The 23,666-nt window shown below is 26.0% G+C and overlaps 6 protein-coding genes across 12 annotated transcripts in view; 3 read left to right on the plus strand and 3 right to left on the minus strand.

Moving 5' to 3' along the window:
- Nucleotides 1–364: 364 nt before the first annotated feature.
- On the minus strand, nucleotides 365–4,791 carry LOC107067250 (uncharacterized). 2 transcript variants are annotated; one of them, XM_015322574.2, is made up of 7 exons: nucleotides 4,305–4,791; nucleotides 4,056–4,210; nucleotides 3,320–3,958; nucleotides 1,942–3,245; nucleotides 1,502–1,875; nucleotides 921–1,160; nucleotides 370–848 (listed from the first exon to the last, which is right to left on the minus strand). In XM_015322574.2, exons 1-7 carry the CDS (start codon nucleotides 4,332–4,334, stop codon nucleotides 612–614), a joined length of 2,979 nt encoding a protein of 992 aa, XP_015178060.2. In that variant the 5' UTR covers nucleotides 4,335–4,791; the 3' UTR covers nucleotides 370–611. The 2 variants fall into 2 exon arrangements, with proteins under 2 accessions (XP_089029913.1, XP_015178060.2); XM_089173787.1 differs by lacking the exon at nucleotides 4,305–4,791 and having other exon boundaries at nucleotides 365–848; nucleotides 3,320–3,950; nucleotides 4,056–4,183.
- Nucleotides 4,792–4,932: 141 nt separating this feature from the next.
- Nucleotides 4,933–5,816, plus strand: mRpL54 (mitochondrial ribosomal protein L54). The gene is made up of 2 exons (XM_015322578.2): nucleotides 4,933–5,092; nucleotides 5,289–5,816. The coding sequence occupies exons 1-2, from the start codon at nucleotides 5,011–5,013 to the stop codon at nucleotides 5,582–5,584; spliced, it is 378 nt and encodes a 125-aa protein (XP_015178064.2). The 5' UTR covers nucleotides 4,933–5,010; the 3' UTR covers nucleotides 5,585–5,816.
- A 146-nt stretch (nucleotides 5,817–5,962) lies between these two features.
- LOC107067370 (acidic mammalian chitinase) lies at nucleotides 5,963–9,412 on the plus strand. Of its 4 annotated transcripts, XM_089173796.1 has the most exons (6): nucleotides 5,963–6,500; nucleotides 7,153–7,181; nucleotides 7,581–7,644; nucleotides 7,750–8,417; nucleotides 8,491–8,783; nucleotides 8,877–9,412. In XM_089173796.1, the coding sequence occupies exons 2-6, from the start codon at nucleotides 7,173–7,175 to the stop codon at nucleotides 9,304–9,306; spliced, it is 1,464 nt and encodes a 487-aa protein (XP_089029922.1). In that variant the 5' UTR covers nucleotides 5,963–6,500; nucleotides 7,153–7,172; the 3' UTR covers nucleotides 9,307–9,412. The 4 variants fall into 4 exon arrangements, with proteins under 4 accessions (XP_089029922.1, XP_089029923.1, XP_089029921.1 ...); XM_089173797.1 differs by lacking the exon at nucleotides 7,153–7,181; XM_089173795.1 differs by lacking the exon at nucleotides 5,963–6,500 and having other exon boundaries at nucleotides 6,850–7,181.
- Nucleotides 9,413–9,538: 126 nt separating this feature from the next.
- On the minus strand, nucleotides 9,539–11,013 carry LOC107067240 (Phosphatidylinositol glycan anchor biosynthesis class K). The gene is made up of 4 exons (XM_015322558.2): nucleotides 10,805–11,013; nucleotides 10,115–10,720; nucleotides 9,927–10,037; nucleotides 9,539–9,840 (listed from the first exon to the last, which is right to left on the minus strand). The coding sequence occupies exons 1-4, from the start codon at nucleotides 10,871–10,873 to the stop codon at nucleotides 9,604–9,606; spliced, it is 1,023 nt and encodes a 340-aa protein (XP_015178044.2). The 5' UTR covers nucleotides 10,874–11,013; the 3' UTR covers nucleotides 9,539–9,603.
- Nucleotides 11,014–11,097: 84 nt separating this feature from the next.
- LOC107067368 (uncharacterized) lies at nucleotides 11,098–14,664 on the plus strand. Its single transcript, XM_015322817.2, has 2 exons — nucleotides 11,098–11,361; nucleotides 11,445–14,664. Exon 2 carries the CDS (start codon nucleotides 11,458–11,460, stop codon nucleotides 12,253–12,255), a length of 798 nt encoding a protein of 265 aa, XP_015178303.1. The 5' UTR covers nucleotides 11,098–11,361; nucleotides 11,445–11,457; the 3' UTR covers nucleotides 12,256–14,664.
- A 1,048-nt stretch (nucleotides 14,665–15,712) lies between these two features.
- Nucleotides 15,713–23,666, minus strand: part of LOC107067304 (uncharacterized) — a 31,376-nt gene continuing 23,422 nt past the window's right edge. For all 3 annotated transcript variants that reach the window (XM_089173785.1, XM_089173782.1, XM_089173783.1), the window contains one exon: nucleotides 15,713–23,039. In XM_089173785.1, the coding sequence (XP_089029911.1) occupies nucleotides 22,885–23,039 (155 nt within the window). In that variant the 3' untranslated portion in view covers nucleotides 15,713–22,884. The remainder of the gene's footprint in view (nucleotides 23,040–23,666) is intronic.

Genomic DNA, 23,666 nt, shown 5'->3' on the forward strand with positions numbered 1-23,666 from the left:
TTACTTACTGATAACTTTAAGTTTTTCAAATGTTATTGTAATCTATTCGTTATTTATTTTCTGATTAACTATCACCAATGATAGACGATGAAATATATATATATATATATATATATATAGATGTTATCTACGTTATGTTATGTACATTTACATTTATTTTTCTTTTTCAAAATCTTAATGATGTTAATGAAATAAAAGGATATAACTTGTAACGAATTAATCAAGTATTTTATATTACGACCAGTGATCATGATTTATACGATTTCAAATTGAAAAATGGAAAAAACTTTCGTAATCTATAAAATATTTATATATTCGTAATGTTAAGTTTTACATACATATACATATATATACATATGTATATGTAAAATTCATTTTTGTTGTGTTATAACATCACAATAAACTCCTTTAATACAGGAACAATTAACAATTGTATAATATATGTAGCAGACTTGTCTTTCCACAATATTGATTATACAATATTTCAGCGATATTAATTATATCCCATTTTATAAATAATGTTAATATATTATTAAACATATGTAATAATAAAACGATTAATTATATTGAACAATTACAATCAAAGTGTTTCTCATAATAATGGGATATAATTATGTATTATTATTATTATTATTATTAATAAATAATTTATCGATATCGAGCATTTTACTGCATTTTTTCATGTACGTATCCATATCTGAAAAATCAGACAAAGCCTGATAAATGATTTTATTTAATATACTTGGCCATTCGTTTTCAAGTATTTGTAATTTTTCTATGGCATCGACAGTGAGATCAATTAAATTCAATAAATGTACTTTTCCTTTGTGCCTCCAAATTAGATCCTCCTACAATATACAAATATTTGTTTGTTGTTCTAAAAACAAATATAATTTACAAATATAATGAAATAAACATACTTGCGTTACGTTTCCTTTTCTCCATTGTAGAGCTTCTTTACCAACGACACTTCTGAGAGCAGGATCGCTGTTAAATAAAAACTGTTTGGCAGTGATTTGTTCCCCATTTTGTTTTTGCACCTTTTCTAAACGTAATCTTTGCAATAATGGTTGCAGTAAAGAATCTGGCAGTGATTGTATTACGATATCTATCAATCCGGCATATTCTTCATCTGCTTGTTCAATTTCTTCTTCGGTAATCTGTATGTATTTGTATATAAATTGTTTTTTTAAATATATGTGTTACAATTATTTTATTAAATGTGTTATTTATATTTTAATATCGCCATCTGTTAGAATCTTATCGAACTAACAGAGATATAATCATGACTCTAATTAATTAATAAACAAATAATTCGCAATAAAATAATATTGCGATTATAAATTGAGATAATAACTATCCTATCTTTCAAGTTGGATGAAACTGCACAGAGTGTACAAAATTTGATTAAAATTGGTTCAGTAGTTTAGGAGTTCATTGCGAACAAACAACGTGACACGTAATATATATTAAGAAGATAAGAAGATATTAAAATATATACCTCTTTGCCATTGATAGTATGAAGTCCCCAATGTGCTAAACGAAATATAGCATAAGATCTCCAATTTTTAGATATTATTGGATTTCCTTCAGCTTCTATTCGAATACTTCCAAGACCTTGTGCTTCAGCTAATGCATTGATCTGTCCCAGATGACTGATATTAGTTTCTTTGAATAAAAAGTGTTCAACATTTGGAAAACGATTCTTCAATTTATTCAAAATCAATGCTATGTTATTAAATTGAACATAGTTGAATTTAACAACGTTAACATCTTCTGCTTTTAATGTATCCCACGAACGATCAATAAAACGTAATGCACCTTGGCCAAAAACGTTTAAACAACGACCAATTATTTCAATTAAATAATCACTGCCTGTAATTGAATAAATATAAAATATTATAAAAATAATTGATTAATTTTCATATTACTTTCATTTACCTTGTTCTCTCTCTCTTGGTAAAATTTGTTGTTGAATTGGACTTGTTGATACTGTAGCTCTATATTTTACTCTAGCAGTAGCTGCTCGGTTACTTTTATAATAAACGATTTTTTTTACATGCGCACTCTTCACTCTTTGCTTATCCTTTTCAAAATCACGATTCTTATGTGTCATATTTTTACTCAATGATGAAGAACTCGAATCGCTTAATGTTGATTTACTACTACTATCTAAACTATTAATCTTAGAACTTATAGAATAATATTTAATACGATTATTATTTGATTTAGTTTGAATTGTTTCACAATCGTTTGAAATATTTTCATCTTCGTGATCAAATTTTGTAGATGAATCTTCTAACTTGATGTTAGATTCTGTATTATCATTAATAAATTGTATCGTTGTTTTGTGATTTTTGTAAACCGATGATTCAGTAACATTATTAGTCATACTTATTAATGTTTTAGATGTAGAAGATAAATCATCATCTTTTTTAATATCAATTTTATTATTTCCAGAATATTTGTCAGAATCAACTGAAGATGTGCGTCTACTTGAATGTATTAAATGACAACGTAAACCACTTTTTAAACTTTCATGACTTTCCGAACTCTCCGTTTCACTATTGGCACTACTCGTAACATCATTTAATGTTCCTAAATTATTACCAAGTTTCAATAAATTTTCATTAAATTTGTTATTCATTAAATTGTCTATTATAGAACTTAAAATAGGTGGAAGTTTAAATTCTAATGGATATGTTTTAGAAGTGTCTTCTAATTTATGCAAACTATCCGTAGAATTGCTTCTTTTATTTATTTGTATTTTGGTAGCTTCAACTTTTTCATTAATGGATGTTAAACTTCCAAATCCTTTTAATCTTGCTTTGCTTAAACTTTTTGGTCTAATAATATTAAGTTTGTTATGTATATTATTATTATTATTATTATTATTATTAACTTTACAATTGTTCATCTTATTGTCGTTGATAGTAGGCTTGTTTTTTGATCTTAAAAATTCGAAATTTGTTTTTGCATTAGAAATGATCTCTTCTCGTTGTACATTCATACATACTTGTGTACTAAGATCCAAGAAAGCTGAATTAACTTGTTCCTTAGCAGTTCTCCAAGCTATTGCAGTTCTACGAATTTGTTCAGTAATTTGCATTGATGATAATGTTTGAAGATTAGGTAAGTAAGATACAAGGAAAGATATATAATCGCTGTTTAAAGTTATCGGATTTCCATCAATTGAAATTTCTTTGATATGAAATGCTTTGACTATGCTTCCAATATCTTCCACTCTGTAACAATTAATTACCAAATGAAATGAAATTAATGATAAACATATCAATATGAATAATCGTCTAATACTTACTTGTATATATCATTGTTACTTAAATACAATTTTTGCAATTGTGGTATATCACCAAATCCCAAAAGCTTTTTTATTCTATTACGTCTAAGATTTAATTCTTTTAAAGATGTCAAGCCATGAAAATCATTACATCCAACTATCTTAATAATATTTCCAGCTAAATTGAGAACTTTTAGAGATGACAGACCATTTAAACCTGTTATTTGTTGTATCTGATTACCATGCAGATCTAACACTTCCAATTTACAAAGTTGCATCAATCCTTCTATCTTTTTAATCCTATTTTTACCCATTAAAAATACTCTCAAGTTTTCTAAACATTCCAAACTGCAGATCTTTTCTATTTGATTATCGTACAAGTCAAGAAATACTAATTTATTTAATTGTTCAAAATTGCATCCATCGATCTTCGTTAATAGATTATGTTGCAATGATATCAATCGTAATTTTGATTCTCCAATTATATTTGGAAATACAGTTAAACCTCTTCTATCCAGGGATATTCTATCAGGATTTTTTTCTCTTTCTGCTGGTGCTCGTATTGCGTTGACTGTTTTTCCTTCTCCCATCCATTGCAACGTAACAGCATTAGAACTTTTGACTTCAGGTGGTTCAAAGTTAAATGATGATCCTACGGTACTAAAAAAAAAAAAAAAAAAAACAAACAAAAATCCTACAGATATAAAATACTTCGTTGTTTTATAAAACACATTTAATATGAAACTTCGTTGATTACCTTAAAGAATGATATGAACGTTTGGACAATTTAAGTGGTGTAAGTGTTCCAGGTAAAACCGGTAGTGCTGGTGCAATTGTTAAAAATTTACTCTCATCTTGAAATTCTGTTTGAATGGCCGATCTTCCTCTGATATTAAAATTAATGGTTTTTATCTAAACAAAGAAAATAATAATAATAATAATTTAAAGAAAAGTGTTTTTTTTAATTTATAATATTATTTGAAAAAATATATTAATATATGAATACCTGTGCTTCTATCTTATTGCTTACTGGCATCACATAACCGAAACATACAAAGATTGTTTTAATAATAATTGATTAATTACACTAATATTTGTTTTATCTATCATTTAATTAATATCGACATATTTCTAATGTTACGCCACCGTGTTTTATGTTTGAAGTCAAGGACATTAGTTTCGTGTTTGGTATTGCGCGGTAGAGCACAATTCATTCGATTGTTATCTACAATATGATTTGTATTTGAATTTCTCTTGTCTTGTTATTATATTTAAATAAACTATTTGTATAAAACGAAGAATAATTTTTAATTAATATTAAAAGAACATATTTTTAATATTTCTCAATATTTTTTATATTATTTTCTAATAATCACTCATTTATTTTAATATTTCTTCTAACTTCGATCATACCGCGCGCACTTTTCAAATTCATATCGTTTCACTATCTACTACGTAACTTAGTACAACAACTATTATAAATGAAAAAGATATTCACAATGAAATAATTTATTTGTTAAATATTTATGTTATGATAATATTTAAATTTTGCAATAAAAATAATTTATAATAATTGAAACATTTTATTTCAAGATAGTATTTTGAATATTCTCTCTGAAGTTGTGCATTTATATGAAGCGTGAAGTTGTCTACTATTATCAAAGAATCACGTCAATTTGTTTACGTAGTTTTAAAAAACAATTAATTAAATAATGAATAAATTGTGTCGAATATTACCAAAAAAGATTATTTCTACGTGTTATCAAATACAAACAAATAATTATGCTGCACCAGGTACAAATGTTTCTTTCATTTTGTAAAAATTATTCAAAAGTTGTACATTTAATATAGGTTAATAAATAGATCAAAATAGTATTAATAATGTTTGTAAATAATATTCAAAGATCATAAAAAATTCTATAAACTTAAGAAACATGGTAAACGTCATAATAACCAGGTTATTTTGTGTTTTTTTTATTTCCTTCTCTAGGATCAAAAGTAACACTTGGAAAAGGTGTAACATCAAAGAAAGTTGCTTCTTCAAACAAGATAATACACCCTGTCGAAAAAGATACTAATAAATTAGTGACTTATGTTTGTGGATCCAATTATTTGAAAGAGGGAGAAGATATTAAATTAAAACCTGATTCTGAATATCCCGATTGGCTTTGGACTATTCCTTTGACACCACCACGTTTGGAGGATATGGATCCAAATACAAAACAATATTGGCGTCGTTTAAGAAAACTTGGCTTACAAAATAATAATTTAAAAAAGAAAATTTAGATAATTGTCGATATATAATTAAATAATAACTGTGCAAGAGTAAATGTATATTGTTAAATAAAATTATGTAAATAGAACTCTTTTATTAAACACGTTGAGTGCCAGACGAATTCTTAGTAATTCAAAAGTAACTCAAAAAAATATTTGAACGTGTCAGTCACCAATGGCTGACATGACGCTCAACTTGTTAAAAACGAATAAAATAATTACAAAGAAAGAACATAAAAAAAAACAGTTAATCAACATTAATGCATTTCTCCATTCCCTATTTTAATAAAAGCTTATCATACATTCTTAGAAATAAGACAAGCGTTATAATTATATCTTATTATCTTGATTGGATATTTTTACAAATATCTTTGGACGAGTTCTAGGTATTATTAAATAATAATATAATAAAACAAAAACAAAAAAGAATAAATACTATCATTAATAATTAGCAAAGAGTTACACACACCGGTTCTATGTTTGCGATGAATAACCTATGTAAATATAGATTACAACAAGAATTAGCTAATTTTCCTGATTTATTACAACTATAGAAATAAAATATATATAAAAAAAAAAAGAACAATGTCTTTCGCAAATAGACAATATAAGGGAGCGTCATTTTACCAATTAGCAAAAAGCCGCATAAAATGTTTAATCACTATACGATAATCACATTGGGTGTTGTCTGATATCAAGTAAAATAATAAAATCAGATTATGATAATGGTGACTTGTTAATCCATTTTCTTAGATTATGCGGATAAAAGTTTAACTTTGATTTTGCATATATATATATAAGTTATATGTCCGTTCATTCTAACAATATTCTAATAATCAAGAGTAACCGAGAGAACTATTGTTACTTAGAAAACTTTATATCTGTTAAATAGTATCATTTATATAAAATATCAAAATTATAGTCACAGGTACGTTTTTCATCATTTTCTTCTATTACGTTATATTAATATTAGAACAAATGAGAATTATGTTTGATTATAAACGAAACATTCGATAATTCTTAATCATTTAATTTCTAATCTTTCTGTAATCGGATAAATAATCAAAGGTACTTAATCAACAATAATCTTTTTTTAAGACTAAAGATTAATATAGAAAAAAATTGGTATATAATGATTATCTATAGTTTAACTAACGATTAATTATTATTGTTCATCACTCTTTAATGGTAAATGAATTTTTCTTGTTTTTTTTGTTCGTCAAATCCTTATATATATATATATAAAATCAAACGTTACAGATATATGAAAAATAGATCATATCTGTTGTGGAATCAAGTGTTTTCAAAATTATCAAAAATTAGATACATGGAAAGACCTTTTGTTCAATTACGATATTAATATATATATTTATATATATATATAGATACATAATGTATGATAGTGAAAGATAAATACGATATCTATGTGAAAAACGTGCACTATTAATCACTGATTAAAGTCATTTTGATAGGAGTGTCCAAAATTTATAAGTGTATGCATGATAGAATGTTTGCGTATGTGTTGTTGGCCTATTATCAGCTATAAATACGAAAATTTAATAAGATTTGTCATTCATTAGTCAAGATCTTTCGTGGCTCTATGACAAAGGTAAGATATTTGTGTATTTAAACAAAAAAAAAAAAAAAAGAAGAAGAAATAGAAGAATATTCTATCAATTATTACATACATTAATTATATATATATATATATTTAAAAATATATTTTGCCATTTATTCTCGTATCGATTCTAACACCTGTCACTATACATTTCCTATTTCAATGACCTTGAGATAAGAATATAGAGAGATTTCTGATAACTGACAAAAAGATCCTCCCCATGAGTCATTGTCAGATTGAAACAGTTTATAAGTCATTCGATGATATTACTGTATCAGAAGAAAATCGATTATTAACTTCAAGTTCTGTTATATTATTTCACTGTTTTTTTTTTTTAATTATTTAATTATTATTATATAAATTTTTTATAGTAAGAATTGTTTCTTACAGATGAACACTTGGATCGTGTTTCTAGCAGCTTTTGCAGCTTTTGCTGCAACTGCGACAGCAGATTGTAAGTAGATGTTATTCTGTTTGTTTTATCTTTACTCATAGAAATATATTACTTGACATATGTTATTTATATTTTTCATATATATATATTATATTTTTTGTATAGACAAAATCGTCTGCTATTTTGGTAGTTGGTCAACTTACAGACCTGATGCAGGCAAATTTGAAGTAGAAAACATCGATCCAACTCTCTGTACTCACGTAATTTATACATTTGTTGGAATCAGTGAAGAAGGAGCAGTTAAAGTATTAGATTCATGGCAAGATCTACCAAACGATTACGGAAAGAATGGTTTTGGTAGATTTATCAAACTCCGTGAAACAAATCCAGACGTTAAACTTATCATTGCCATTGGAGGATGGAACGAGGGTTCGACTAAATATTCTCACGTTGTTGCAAATCCTGCTCTTCGTGCTAAATTCGTTGATTCCGTTGTTCAATTCTTAAAGAAATATCATTTCGATGGTTTCGATGTTGATTGGGAATATCCAAATCAACGTGGAGGCAAGTCTGCTGACAAAGAAAACTATGTTTTACTTTTAAAAGAACTTAGAGAAGCATTTGACCAACATGGATACATTCTTAGCGCGGCTGTTGGTGCTGCTGAATCTTCTGCTTCTCAATCTTATATCATTCCTGAAATGTCTAAACATTTGCACTTAATCAATCTTATGGCTTACGATCTTCATGGTTCTTGGGAATCAACAACTGGAATCAATGCACCTCTCTATCCCCAAAAAGGCATAACTGGTAACAACGCTAAACTCACTACTGTAAGTTCATCATTAATTATTTGCATGTAATATTTACTTACCCTTTTTGAGAGATCAATGTTATTCATTTTAGGATGCAGCAGTACAATATTGGCTAGATCAAGGTGCCCCTGCTGAAAAATTGATTGTCGGTGTACCTTTCTACGGTAGATCTTTTTCTCTTCAAAACGCTCAAAATAATAAAGTTGGAGCACCAACCACTGGACCAGGAATGGCAGGAGAATACACTCGTGAACCTGGAATGTTGGGATACAATGAAATTTGCACAAGAGTACAAAGTGGTAAATGGACTGTTGTTTATGACGAAGATCAACGCGTACCTTATGCATATAGCGATAATCAATGGGTTGGCTATGACAATGTTCAGTAAGTATATGATTACTTTACATGTTCATTCATTGAATTATGATATTATTTGAAGAACTGAACAAATTCATTATGTTGTATATTATTTTCTAGATCTTTGAAAGAAAAAGCTGAATATATTAAAGCTAAAGGTCTTGGTGGTGCTATGTTGTGGAGTGTTGAAACTGATGACTTCAGGGGTGCATGTGGAGAAAAATATCCTCTTCTGAAAGTTTTGAACAATGTTTTGCTAAATGGTCCACCTTTAAAGACCACCACACCTGGTAAACCAACTAAACCAACAGAACCAACTACACAAACCAGACCTACTAAAACAACCGAATCAACAACTAGCAAACCACCAAACGAGGGTATTTGCACCAAGGAAGGATTTGTCCGTGATCCTCATATCTGTTCTAAATTCTATCAATGTATTCTTGTCAATGGTCACTTCCAAGTCATTGAATTCAATTGTCCTGATGGTCTTGTTTTCAATCCAAAAATATTAGGCTGCGACTACCCAAGTTCAGTTATATGTCCATAGACCAAATAAAAATGATGAATTTTGCAGAATTAACTTTCTTACTTGACTACAGGAAAAATCCTTTTTTCTTATATTAAAAATAAATAATATATAAATATATACACAATCCACATCTTTTTCTTTACATTCTATAAATTAATAATATTATTATATAATAATAATACAAATATAATAAGATATCATTTATATTGTCTTTTGACACAGTATATATATATATTATTGACCAAATAAATTTGTTCATTTTTTTTTTTTTCAAAATCTATTTAATTCAAGTAATACTAATACAAATAACAGTTCTTACGTGTACTGCGTTATATCCGGAAACTGTTTAACATAATGATATTTCTCTTCTGATTCTATCAGTATTGTTTTATTCGATTTCATAGGGAGGACATTTATTAAATTTAATGTTATTTCTACAGGTCTTACTGAACCAAAAAAGTCAGTTATAGGAACTTTATCGGGATCTCGTTTAAATAAATCTTTTCTTACACCAACTGTGGATAAACAGTAATGTTTTGGACACACTTTGAGCTGTAATCAAAATATATATTTAATTAAATTAATTAAATAAAAATGATTTAATTATAATTGAATTTATATGATATATGAATACTAACAAATTCTCCCAATGTTCTTGTACTGGTGGGTTCAACTTTTTCTAAAAAGTCAAGCGCATAATACGTAAACCGATCAATAACATATACACCTATAGCAGGATCCACGTGATGCTGACAAAATATTAAAAAATAATAATTAGTTAACTCATAATATATATATAACAATGTAATGAAATTGAAAAACTTACGGATAATGAATCTTCACCAACCAAACTAGAAGTAATTGCTAAAATATTAGGAGAGTAAAACTTTTCGTACATTGAACTAGCTTGACATGTATCTACGATAAATAATATCTCATGATATCTTCGTTTTTGCCACATTTGTTCTAAAGCATCACCAAGTTCTCGACTAGTAATTTCTTCAGAATCTTGAAACTTAAGAAATCCATTGCCCCCATGACCAGTTAAATAAATTAAAATATTCGATCGTTCATCTGTGAGTAATTTTTTTGATCTTGGTGTCTCAGGTGCCAATCGACCAGTCAATAATCTTACAAAATTTTCTACAGTAACTTCGTAACCCCTGTAATCAACCTCAACGTCATCACCGTAAACATTGATATGTTGTTTGACGTTGTTGAAGACTGTAGCAGGTCTAGGATTTCTAGGATTACATGCCATGTCATCGGCAATCATTAGTATTATTTGTGAATCTGGTATTCCTAAACGTTTAACACTTCTGTATATTGATAACACATTTGCAACATGTCTGTAGTTGAACCAAAATCTAGATGTATCAACTAACACTGCCCAATTATTTGAGTGTCCTGTTTCTTTGGTGTTATTCAATTTCTACAAATTCATTAATTATTAATTTAAAAAAGAGCACAATAAATAACACACACACACACACAATGTTAATAGAAACTTACTAACCTTTAAAGAATGACATGAAATTGTAAACACAGATAAGATTATTATTGTCAATGTATAAATCGATTGCATTTTGTATACTTTTTTTTTTTTATACAGTATTGATATATCAAATTCTAATTCACATACATTTTTTAATTAATATCGAAATAGTTAGAATATTATAAAAATCACATTTAAAAAACAAGGAGAGAGTATAACCAAAAAATACAGAATTAAATAGAAACTGTCAAGTCTTGTTTTTTATCTAACAAGATTCATCTTAGTTTGCATCGAGACCACGAGAGGGCGATAGTAGGTACTTAACGCCATGACAGTATAATACTATCAACAAATATTATTTATTTTCATATGATATAGTAGGATATGGGCCATTTATTTTGAAAGTTGTGTAAGTTCAACTGACATATTTAGGTTGTTTAGCAGATGGTTGTCAATCAATAATCTGTTATTTTACATTTGTTTTATATTACGTGTCAAGAGTTACTATAGTTTAGGTTACTTATTTTATTATTTTTCTAATATATATAATTTCATATTAACATCAGATAGTAATATAGGTAAGAACAAATGGTAAATCAATATTATTTCATGACAATTGAAAAAATATTTCTATTTAATTTAATTTGAAATAAATTCACAGAATAATAAAGACCATGAATATAAACGAAAAAATAATCTCAGATTCAGAGGATGAAGATAATTCCGTTATTAACAACAAATTAACGAATTGTAAAAAGAAAACAACAATAACAGAGACCTTCGTTAGATCATCTTCATCAAATGAGAATACTGTTACGGAGAACTTAAATTCTGCAAAACAATATAAAGAAAAATATATGCAACAAGTAAACAAAATTAAACGAAATACTGGACAAGGGTACTATACAAAAAAAGGAAAATTCATTGAAGCAAAAAAATTTCAATCAATAAATTGTAATTGTTCGAAGGAATGTATGAAACGTGTTAATGAAACAGAACGTAAAGCAATTTTTCATAAGTTTTGGAATATGGGTGATTTTAATAAACAAAATGTATTTCTCAAATCTAATGTTCAACGTAAAACTGTCAATAGAAGAAGACCTAGAAATAATTTGGGCATTATAAGGGCATACACTTATAAATTTTATCTAATGATTTCTGATGAAAACATTTTAGTATGTAAAAAGTTTTTCATTGATACATTTCAAATATCTTCCGGACGAATTAATCGTATTTTAAAAGTTTATGAGAATATTCCGCAAGATATGCGTGGAAAAATGGATGGTTCTTCTAGAAAAACTAGTGAATTAATGATAAATACTGTGAGAGAACACTTAAGATCCCTAAATTGGGATCAAAATCAAAATTACCAAACAATGTATAATTTATATTTAAAAAAATGCAAGGAAAAAAATTTGAATCCAGTTAAAATATGGACATATAGGAAAATTGCCCAGGAGCGTTTGTATTAAGATGACACAGGCCTATTACTTAGAAAAAAAAAAAATAAAATTAATAATAAATAATTAATATTTAAAAAAAAAAAATAAATAAATAAATTTTAAAGAATTCCAAAAAGTGATCGAACTTTGAAATGTTTCAATGATATATATCACGGATTTTTATTGATTTATTATTCTATTAGAATTGTGATCATTAAAAATCTTGTATTTATTTTGAAAATTCTCCTTGTTATTAGCAATTACAAAACACATGTTACCTTCTAAAAATGTAATCTGTATGATCTTTATGAAAAGATCGTATCGTCATCACGAGGTAATAACTTTTCAATGTGACATTTCAATTTCACACGGAATAATATCGCTTCCTAGTAAAAATGTATAGATAATGCATAATTAGTATATGTTTACTTAAAACTATGCATATGATATATGCGTGTATGTGTGTGTGATATATATATATATATATATATATATATATATATATATACATAATTTTATGTGTAATAAATAGCTGTGTATTATTACAGCTTACAATATGTAATACAATAATATTTAAATATATAAAAAATGAAAATATGGATGTAAATGGAAAAAAAAGTAATCAACAATATGGCGGTGATTATGAAATTTAAAACAGTATCTGTCCGTTCGTATCAATAAACGTCGCATAAAAATGGCTGTAATATAAATCAAATTAAATATTATAATGAATATAATAAAGTAGTAAACTTATGACAACGTAAAATAAAACAAAAGAAATGCAAAATATGATGAGAAAACGTTCATGTGAAAAATGATTATACCAAATAATTGTAATAGTAAAGAGAGAATAATTTAAATACAATTCGTATATAAATATTGGTATAACAAGCTTATAAATTTGACGTATTATACGTATACACAAGATACGATTCGCAACTGTAGTTTTTTTTTTTTTGTTTTAATTAATTAATGAATATTAAATTCACTAACAACGCGAAATATTATAAAAAAATGCTTTTCGCGCGCTACGATTTAAAAGACACACCGATGGCGCCACGAGCCAGCGGGAAAATTCAAAAAGAGAAGACCGCGAAGAATACGAATCCTTTATTAAAACGAATTGTTCGCAGTGTTCTATTTTATTTTTTTTTCTAATTAATCAAAGATAAATTTCACGTTTCGTGATAGATCACAGTATGTTTTTTGGTTTGTTTTTTAAATAATGATAATCGTTAAATCAAGTTGTCATATACAAATGAAATATTTTTCAAATATGATTTGTAAAATTTCTTGAAGAAGTAAAAAAATATATATGTATATATATATATATCGTAAATTTGTTTTTCTACAGCTGCAGAATCAAGGACATACATATTTTCATACGTTTCTTTTTATATATCAAACATAAGTTATTATAGTAACACATATATGTTAATCATCGTATATGTACGTTTTCTTCATTTTTGTTTTTCTTTGTTTGTGTTTATCTTTTTCTTACGACAATACGAACAATAAATCGATGAATCTTTTTATGGAATGTAATCAATTGTTTATGCCCCATGCAATTATTATACTCGTTAAGTTAAATCGCAAATCGAAGAATATAAATTGAGATGAAACATAAAGATCAACGTTTTTTACGATTTAGTCAAATTAATATCTGTTTATCTTTTGTATAAATGAAAACAAACAAACAAACAAACAAACAAATAAAAAGTAATGATCGTTTTTACAAGTTTTACAGTTACAATATTAAAACAATCTACAATTTTTTTTTGTAACTATTAATTTTGATTGTGAATCGTAACACTCGATAGCAAAACTTTAATCAATTCTTTTTTTTTTTTTTGAAATTAATCTGATAATTATTTTTTTCTTTTTTTTTTTTGGTTTTCATAACAACGAGTGTGTTAAAATAATGATCAACGCGACGTTGTACTAATTTATCACACATACACAACACCAATTGAAATCAAAAATAATCGCAATTAAATAATCATTTCGTATTCTCCACACATATCATTTTATACACAACAAACTATTTCAAATGATTATCAATTATTAATATTAATAATTCTTAAATATATATTTTTATAATCGCACAAGATTAAATCTTTCGTTAATGTAAAAAAAAAAAAAAAGAAAAAGATATAACAGTGATTATTTAATTAAAGAGAACGTTGTGATCCTCATCATCGTTTTGACGTTTAGATCCGTTATGACATATTTCATAATCATATGAATCATCAGGCTTGTTATTTTTATTTTTTGTTGTTGTTGTTGTTGTATTTTTTATGATCCTAAACCTTACTTTTATTATTACAACACGATGATAATAAGAATGATGTCAAAACAAATACATTGTCCTTTTATATTTATTATTTTATAATAAAATGATTTAAAAAAAAAACAAAAAAAAACAAAAAAAAACAAAAAGATGATCTAAACGTCGTATTAACGTTTTCCCTTTTGATTTCATTTATTTTACAACACACGATGGGAATTTAACGCCGCCATTTTATTAATTAACTATGAATCATTTTTTTTTCTTCTTTTTATTCTTTTTCTTTCTTTTTTTATTTTTTATTTTTTTTTTGATTGAAGCACCATAAATATCGTTTCAATAATAATTCTTGTTAATTCTCTTCGTATATTACTTTTTTTTTGTTTTTTGTTTTAATCTTTTATCATTTTTTTTTTTTTATTATTATTATTATTCTTATAATCTTTTTGATAATTTCTCGTTGATATTAGATTTATAAACGTATAGAACGTCGTCAATTAAATCGAGGAAGAATATAATAATAATTGTGCTCAAGTTTATCAATTTGTTTAATCATTAAATTGATTGATTAATTAATTAATTAATTAATTAATTTGATTGATTGAATTAATTAAAAAATTAATGATGCATTCCACGAATATCAGATGTTCTAAACGCTTCGAATAAAAGCGAGATATATGTGTACATATATATATGTGTATATAATAAGCTCTCTATTAACTATTAAGATATTATCATAATAATAATAATAATAATAATAATAATATAATATATATTGACCGTATAATTAATTATAATAATTATTTTCTTAAAAATACGATTCGATTATAATTATTTTTTTTTATTTAATTTTTTTTTTTATTATTGTGCGCCGCGGACCGGAGCCATTGCAAGCTCGCAATTCGTCCGTTTATAGATTTAATTAAGAATTAATTAATAAATAAATTTGTTTCAATTAATTATCAAAGAATTTTATTAATTATTATAGAATTAATTATTTAATTAATTTGTTAATTAATTAATTGAATAATTAATTAATACACGCACACAGCAGTAATGGGATTGGGGGACTGACGTGTGGTGGTGATTGAGGTTAGGTTTGGGGCTATTAAAAAACAAGAGATAGAAAAATATACGTTCTATTATTTGTTTTTGTTTTCTTCTTTTTTTTTTTTATTTTTGAATTTTTCTCTCTCCCTCTCTCTGTCTCTCTCTCTCTCTCTCTTTCTCTCTCTCTGTTTCTTTCTTAAATGTTTTTCTTTAATGCACAATTTTTGTCTGTGTTTTTATTTTTATTGTTGTGTGGTTTATTGTTGTTGGAGAATGAAATTGTCAAAAAATTCTTTCTATTCTTTTCTTTTTTTTTTTTTTTTTTTTTTTTTTACAAAATGTACACAACATGGCGTGCAAAGGCTACTACGCGATTTATTTATTGAAAATGAATTAAATTCCTTATCTATTTTATTTTATTTTATTTTATTTAATATTATTTTACTCTTTTTTTTTTTTTTTTTTTAAGGTATCGAAAAATATTATTTCAAAGTTGAAATCTTCATTGAATTTCTTTCTTCTTTTTATCTTTAATATTTTTTTTGTTATTTTTTTTTGTTATTTTTATTTTTGTTTTTGGTTTTTTTCCCCTTCCTTTTTTTCATTTTTTTTTCCTTTTCTTTTACCCTGGGCTGCTGTCTACTTCAATTTTCTAAGAATAAAATACCTTTTTTTTTTTATCTTTTTATATTTTAATTGTTTTTTTTTCTTTTTCTTTTTTTTTTTAAGTGGATATATCACACTCCGAGATCTTTCTTTTTTATTTATATATATATATATATTTTTTTTTTAATTTTTTTTTTTGTCAACTGTGGGATGAAAGAGAAGGAGTAGGAGAAGTAATAAAATGATGATATTCGTTTGCTTATTTTTTTTTTTTCAGCAATTCTCCTATCGAATATTATTATAAATAAAGTCTTTTGTAAGCTTTGTTGTTTGTTTCAAACAATGCGACAATTTTTTTTTTTTTTGTAATTTTTTTTCTTTTCCTCTATTTTTATCTAAACCACCACAAATGCTTCTTTTATATGTGAAATTTTTCAATAGATATAATTATTTCATTATATTTATTTGTAGGTTTATTTTTAATTAATTTTAGAATGTACGTTTCGATAAAATGTTTCTCAAATAACGCGTACAAACAATAATTGAATTATTTGCAATTAAATGAAACGAATGTTGAAAGAACAGTTCGATAAACAAAACAAAAAAAAAACAAAAACAAATCAAAACAATAACTGTTAATAAATTTTAACACTAGATATACCAGACCAGCCATTTTGACTGATTGCGCCATTTTAATTCCAAATTTCTACTTCATGTAACATTTGAGTACTGTAAATAATTTAAAAATGTCTATAAATCCAATTATCTATTAAAATTATTATTGTTAAACAATTTTTTGTTATTTTTTACGTGTAAATAAAGACTGGAAGCCTCAAAAAGCAATTCTTTTGAAACATCAGTCATCATTTTGACTAGTGTGGTAGAAATAGGTATACTGAAAATGGTGGTACATCTCGATATGATTTTTTTTTGTTTTAATATATCTTTCAATTAAACGAAACGAATGTTAAAAGAAAAGTTCGATAAACAAACAAAAAAACAAAAAAAAACCAAAAACTGTTAATAGATTTTAACACTAGATATACCAGATCAGTCATTTTGACTGATTGCGCCATTTTAATTCCAAATTTCTACTTCATGTAACATTTGAGTACCGTAAATAATTTAAAAGTGTCTATAAATCCAATTATCTATTAAAATTATTATTGTTAAACAATTTTTTGTTATTTTTTACGAGTAAATAAAGACTGGAAGCCTCAAAAAGCAATTCTTTTGAAACATCAGTCATCATTTTGACTAGTGTGGTAGAAATAGGTATACTGAAAATGGTGGTACATCTAGATATGATTTTTTTTGTTTTAATATATCTTTCAATTAAACAAAACGAATGTTAAAAGAAAAGTTCGATAAACAAACAAAAAAACAAATCAAAACAATAACTGTTAATAGATTTTAACACTAGATATACCAGACCAGCCATTTTGACTGATTGCGCCATTTTAATTCCAAATTTCTACTTCATGTAACATTTGAGTACCGTAAATAATTTAAAAGTGTCTATAAATCCAATTATCTATTAAAATTATTATTGTTAAAAAATTTTTTGTTATTTTTAAGAGTAAATAAAGACTGGAAGCCTCAAAAAGCAATTCTTTTGAAACATCAGTCATCATTTTGACTAGTGTGGTAGAAACAGGTATACTGAAAATGGTGGTACATCTAGAAATGATTTTTTTTTTAAATAAATCTTTCAATTTAACGAAACGAATGTTAAAAGAAAAGTTCGATAAACAAACAAAAAAACAAATCAAAACAAAAACTGTTAATAGATTTTAACACTAGATATACCAGACCAGCCATTTTGACTGATTGCGCCATTTTAATTCCAAATTTCTACTTCATGTAACATTTGAGTACTGTAAATAATTTAAAAGTGTCTATAAATCCAATTATCTATTAAAATTATTATTGTTAAACAATTTTTTGTTATTTTTTAAGAGTAAATAAAGACTGAAAGCCTCAAAAAGCAATTCTTTTTAAACATCAGTCATCATTTTGACTAGTGTGGTAGAAATAGGTATACTGAAAATGGTGGTACATCTAGATATGATTTTTTTGTTTTAATATATCTTTCAATTAAACGAAACGAATGTTAAATGAAAAATTCGATAAACAAACAAAAAAACAAATCAAAACAAAAACTGTTAATAGATTTTAATGGAATTGATTTTCTTCCTTTTTTTATTTCACATATCAAGTTTTTATTACTATTCTATCGTGTCTATTGTCTCTCGCAAAAACAAAAAAAAAAATAAATTTTACAAAGACGTTGCAACAAACGTCCGATTATTATTCTAGGCAATGCGTTGTTTATTTTTCTTTTATTCTTTTTTTTTCTTTCTTTCTTTTTTAATCTAGTTTTGAGGTTAGTTTAGGGCTAGGGGGGTTGGTGGTGGTGGTGTTTGCAGTCCGCGGGCACAAATCATTCGACTATTTCTTATTTTTTTTTACGTAAATATGCATATACGTCGTATTTATATATAAAAAAAAAAAAAAATACAAAATCATCGATCAAGAAAGAAGAAAAAGAAAAAAGAATTTAGGTTAGAAATTTTGTACGTAAAAATTAATCATTAAAATTATAGAATTAATTACAATTTTATTTTGTATATCGACGTATATTAATATTTACCATAATTAAAAAAGATTTCGTGTTTGTTTTGTTCCTATTTACATTATTACATACATATATATGTATATATATGTAATAATGCAATTTATGCAATAAAGTATGCATGTGATTATGTTTGGCTTGAGTACTATCCCTGATATTTTGTTTATTTGTTTTTTTTTTTTTTTTTTAATTTTTTTTTCTATTATCTTCTTTTCTAAGCAAATTTTTTTGTTTAAATTTTCTTTCCGTCTCAAAAGTTTTATCGTATTAATTTTTATCGATAATAATTAATAATCGATCATGTGATAATTAAATTACTACGTGGTGGAATTTTGTATAAAAAAGAAAAGAAAAAAAAAATAAATAAATCAAATTTAAATATTCATTTGTCTTAACATCTTTCATTTTTATCTCGTTTATTTGTAAATTTGTTTTTTATTTTATTTTATTTTATTAATTTTCGTATATAATTAATTAATAAATGCTGCAAATATTTTTTTGTTTTGAATTATATATATCAAAATGGATCATAACCTTTACACCGAAATGCACTTTTACAACAATCATTTCTTTCTTCGTCATGCACACAAATTCCCACTTTTTAGACCAGGAATACTCAAACTTTGATCTATAATTAGATCAATTTAATTATTTATTTATTTAATTATTTACTTATTTAAGTTTTTATGTCAAGTTTTGGAGAGAAAAAAAATGGCCGTTTTTTTTTTTTTTTTTTTTTTAGAATATAAGAAAAATCATTCAAATCTTTGAATCTCATTCGTCAAATAGAATTTTTCTAGGTTATATTTATTAACTAGAAAAAATGTTTAAAAATTTTATTTATATATATATATATATATATATAAACCCGGGCGCTCAGTCTCTGGACCATTGTGCCCGGGCCCCTTGCGGGAAAACCCCATGACCGTAGCAGTCCCGCGAGTAGCCCCGACTGCTTTGCAAAGCGCAACAGTTTGGCCGCCCCTGAGCCCACTAGGTCGAAGTTGTTGGCGGTGGTCCCAAGGACATCATTTCTGACGTCCGTGAGCCCAACGCATTGAGTTATGAGTATATATATATATATATACGTAAATTGTTTGTGCATTCCTGTTCTTCTAATCTTTAAAAGATAACGTGCTATTATTTTTTAATTTTTTAAAATATCAGCGTGTGTAATGGAATAGGAACCAACTTAACGTTGACATTGTTTTTTTTTTTGTTTTGTTATTTTACCTTTTTAAATGTATAATAATAATAATAATATATATATATATATATATGTATATCACGAATATTTTATATTTGTAATAATAGTAATAATTAATATTATTATTATTATTGTTATTATTTTTTTATTTGTTTTATTTTGTTTTTGTTTTTTTTTTTTTTATATATACACGTCATATATATGAAACATAAAATTTGATATATAAAAAGCATACAGTTAGAGGCACTTTGAAAGAAAACGATGGTTTTTAAACGGATTGTACGTTGTAATAAACAAAAACCCCCCCCCCAAAAAAAAAACAAAAAAAAAACAAAAAATGCAAAATTCGGGCCTTCGACAAGGTTTTTTTCTTTTTCTTTTTTTTTATTTCCGTCTCTTCTCAAAAATATTCATCAATTTTAAATTTTACCTTAATTTTTAAATTTATTTCTTTTTTTTCTTTTCTTCTTAATTTTAAATTTACGCGCCGAAATTATTTTCGGAAATGCGCATTTTTAATCTTTTTTTTTATTGTTTAATTTTTTTTTTTTATCTTAGAAACAAACACACGAATAATATTATGCCGAATTATTTTATAGCGCGATTTTAGAAACCCCCCAAAAAAACTTAATTATTTATTTAATTGAGTGTAAAAAAAAAAAAAAAAAAAAAAAAAATATGAACAAAAATAAAGGCAACATATTGTATGGAAAACCAGAGGATTATTTGTATAAGATCTCGTCGATGTTTTTTTTTTTTTCTTTTTTTCTTATGTAATTCTTATGCACTTATTAATAATATTATTATTAATATTAATATTATTAATATTATTATTATTATTATTATTATTTTAGTTTCATATTATCATATTCTTGCATTTGATTATTCTGTTTTGGTAGTCAAACATAAGTAATACTTCGTTTCTTTTAAATAGAAATAAATTGATCAAGTAAAAAAAAAAAAAAAAAAAAAAAAAAAAGAGACAATTTGATATAAAATTAAATAATAAACAAATAAACAACAAAAATATTCTCACGAAACAAATTCCAATATTTATTTATCATTTTTTTAAACATGTGTTTGATTACTTTTTATTCAAAAAGAAAAAGAATACAAAAAAAAAAACTAACAAACAAACAGAAATTAAAAAAGATAATAGGAATAATTGTACTTGATCAATTTATAACCTAAAAAGTAAAACTTTTGGCAAAACATTTTTACTTGATCAATTTATAACCTATAAAGTATCTTTCCCTTAAACAGATATATTATCCATATAAGTATATATATATAGATATAGCAATTATACTGTACTCTAATCCTAATTCACAATCTTATTAGCCTTTTATTTAAAAAAAAAAAAAGAAAAGAAGTTAATCATATGGTTCAAAAATGCAATTGTAATTAATTCATTGAAAAAAAATATTATTAGATTGCCCATCGTTATCTCGTAATAGTAAAATTCGTTTGTTCAATACAAATAAGACTGGATAAAAGTTACAAATGGATGGATGAATAAGACAGATAGATTAGACAGATAGATAGATAGATAGATAGATAGATAGATAGATAGATAAAAAGTCTGTGATAAGGAAAGACAGAGAGAGAAAGATATATATATATATAATATATAAAATCAGAGATCTTTTCCATAAACCATATTAAAAATTCAGTTACCAACTGTATAATTTTTCTTTGAATCTCATCTAATAACGATGAGCCTCCCAATCAAGTTTTCGTTTTTAAGAATATGCATTAATAATATATATTAATATTATAATTAATATTAGGTGTACAAATAAGTATCCGCCATTTATAAAAAAAAAACGATGGTTGCTCAATGGTCTACTCAAGTTTAGTCAAATGAAAGACTGCATAAAGTAAGTGTTTGGTCATTTAGTAACTTTGAAGTATTAATAACTTCATATCAACATCATATAATTTGTTTTTTGTACCAAAATATCTTAATTTGTTCGAAATAAGCATCATTTGTAAGAAATTTGAATTGACTTCTTCAATTGAAACAAATTTGAAGCTGAGAAACTACATCCATTGTTTGTAGAAGCATATTATGAGACTGTTTTAAGTGAAAGCACTTGGTTGTGAGTGGTTTTCACAAATTTAAAGACTGGTGACTTTGGCGTAGAAGACAAAGATCATAGTGGAAGGCCGAAAACGTACGTAAACAAGGGGTGTCGTGTATTAAAAGTTGCTCAATCCGAGCAAAACAATTACAGAAGCTCCTCTACTGAACACAATTAATGAGATTGAGCCGAGTTCTGAAAGAAAAACGTACTAATTACTACTCCAGATAAGAAAATATTATTCACCTTCATGATAATGGTCGTCAACATATTGCGAGTCCGGTCAAAAACTATTTAAAAACATCTGATTCAGAAGTGTTACTGTCCATCAGCTGTATTCACCAGACATTGAGCTTTCCGACTATCATTTATTTTGATCAATAGCACATGGTCTGTCTGAGCAGAGCTTTGTATCATATGAAAATACTATAAATTGGGTTGATTTGTAAATAGTTTCAAAAGATGAACAGTTCTTCAGATGTAATATTCTAAATGTTGTCTGACAGATGGATAAAAATAGTTTCTTGTGATGAAACAATACTTTGAATAAATGTAATGTACCTTTCTGTAACAATAAGTAACTAATTTTTGCTTACAAAAAAATGGCGGAAACTTATCTGTAAACCTGATAGAATTAAATTGAAGACGCGTAGAAAAGAAAACAAAATGTTAGATCTCGTTCTAAATAAAACAAAAAGAAGAAAAAAATAGTAGAAGAAGAAGAAGAGGATGAGATTTATCTGAGGCAGCGCAACCACTTTGGTACAAGTGCTGCGCACCTCAAGTAATCTCAAATGGAGCCGCTACTGTCACCAGGAAACACCATCATATTTTCTGCACCATAAGATGGGGTTGGTGAACTTCTTGCATCCAACGATGCTCTACTGGCCGAACTAAAACTACTCGAGCTTAAATCCTCGTAACTTGCGACAGATTGGCTTCCACCTGAAAATACAAACACAAATATTTATTAAATAAATAAATAAATAAATATAAATATAAATTAAATGATCGAAAAAACTATTGGGTCGGCAAGTAAATGATTGCGGATTTTGTCGATAGGTGGCTTTTTTTAAAATCAACAATGAATTAATTGCCAACATAATATTTCGATTATATCGTTTTTTTCTTTCTTTTGTTGTTATATATTGGGATCTCTGGCAGGGGGGGGCGTGGCGTAGCAATTCGACCTATCTAATCTAATTTTGAATTTAACCACCAGATAGCGTATTCAAGTGCTAAAGATCCCACGTGACGTAGCAATTCGACCTATCTACTGTAATTTTGAATTTAGCCACCAGATAGCGTATTCAAGTGCTAGAGATCCCAATATGTTTATATATATATATTTTTTTTAATTTGTTATTAATACAGGCATACCTAACATACCTAATTATATAATTTTAATAATTATTTAAATTGTACGCTATGAAAAATCCCAAAGTTTTTCTTAAGAAGCCATTTTTTATGTATTCTCATAATTTGCCATAAAAACATAACCTATAAAATAAAAAGGAAAAATTAAAAAGAAATTATACAAAATAAAGCAACCAAAAGAAAAAAAGAAAAAAA

The sequence above is a fragment of the Polistes dominula genome, unplaced genomic scaffold, assembly GCF_049000335.1.
Source record: "Polistes dominula isolate Pdom_NZ unplaced genomic scaffold, Pdom_raw_medaka contig_75, whole genome shotgun sequence".
Classification (NCBI taxonomy): domain Eukaryota; kingdom Metazoa; phylum Arthropoda; class Insecta; order Hymenoptera; family Vespidae; genus Polistes; species Polistes dominula.

Excerpts from the sequence above, each read along its gene's own strand:
- mRpL54 (XM_015322578.2), top strand. The coding sequence starts at position 5,011 with ATGAATAAATTGTGTCGAATATTACCAAAAAAGATTATTTCTACGTGT. Across the intron at positions 5,093-5,288 it reads AAATAATTATGCTGCACCAG|GATCAAAAGTAACACTTGGA; the intron begins GTACAAATGTTT and ends TTCCTTCTCTAG.
- LOC107067240 (XM_015322558.2), bottom strand. The coding sequence starts at position 10,873 with ATGCAATCGATTTATACATTGACAATAATAATCTTATCTGTGTTTACA. Across the intron at positions 10,721-10,804 it reads TTTCATGTCATTCTTTAAAG|AAATTGAATAACACCAAAGA; the intron begins GTTAGTAAGTTT and ends ATGAATTTGTAG. Across the intron at positions 10,038-10,114 it reads TTGGTGAAGATTCATTATCC|CATCACGTGGATCCTGCTAT; the intron begins GTAAGTTTTTCA and ends ATATTTTGTCAG.
- LOC107067250 (XM_015322574.2), bottom strand. The coding sequence starts at position 4,334 with ATGCCAGTAAGCAATAAGATAGAAGCACAG. Across the intron at positions 3,959-4,055 it reads CGTTCATATCATTCTTTAAG|TACCGTAGGATCATCATTTA; the intron begins GTAATCAACGAA and ends TTTTTTTTTTAG. Across the intron at positions 1,876-1,941 it reads ACCAAGAGAGAGAGAACAAG|GCAGTGATTATTTAATTGAA; the intron begins GTAAATGAAAGT and ends ATTCAATTACAG.
- LOC107067368 (XM_015322817.2), top strand. The coding sequence starts at position 11,458 with ATGAATATAAACGAAAAAATAATCTCAGATTCAGAGGATGAAGATAAT.
- LOC107067370 (XM_089173796.1), top strand. Across the intron at positions 7,645-7,749 it reads TGCAACTGCGACAGCAGATT|ACAAAATCGTCTGCTATTTT; the intron begins GTAAGTAGATGT and ends TTTTTTGTATAG. Across the intron at positions 8,784-8,876 it reads GTTGGCTATGACAATGTTCA|ATCTTTGAAAGAAAAAGCTG; the intron begins GTAAGTATATGA and ends ATTATTTTCTAG.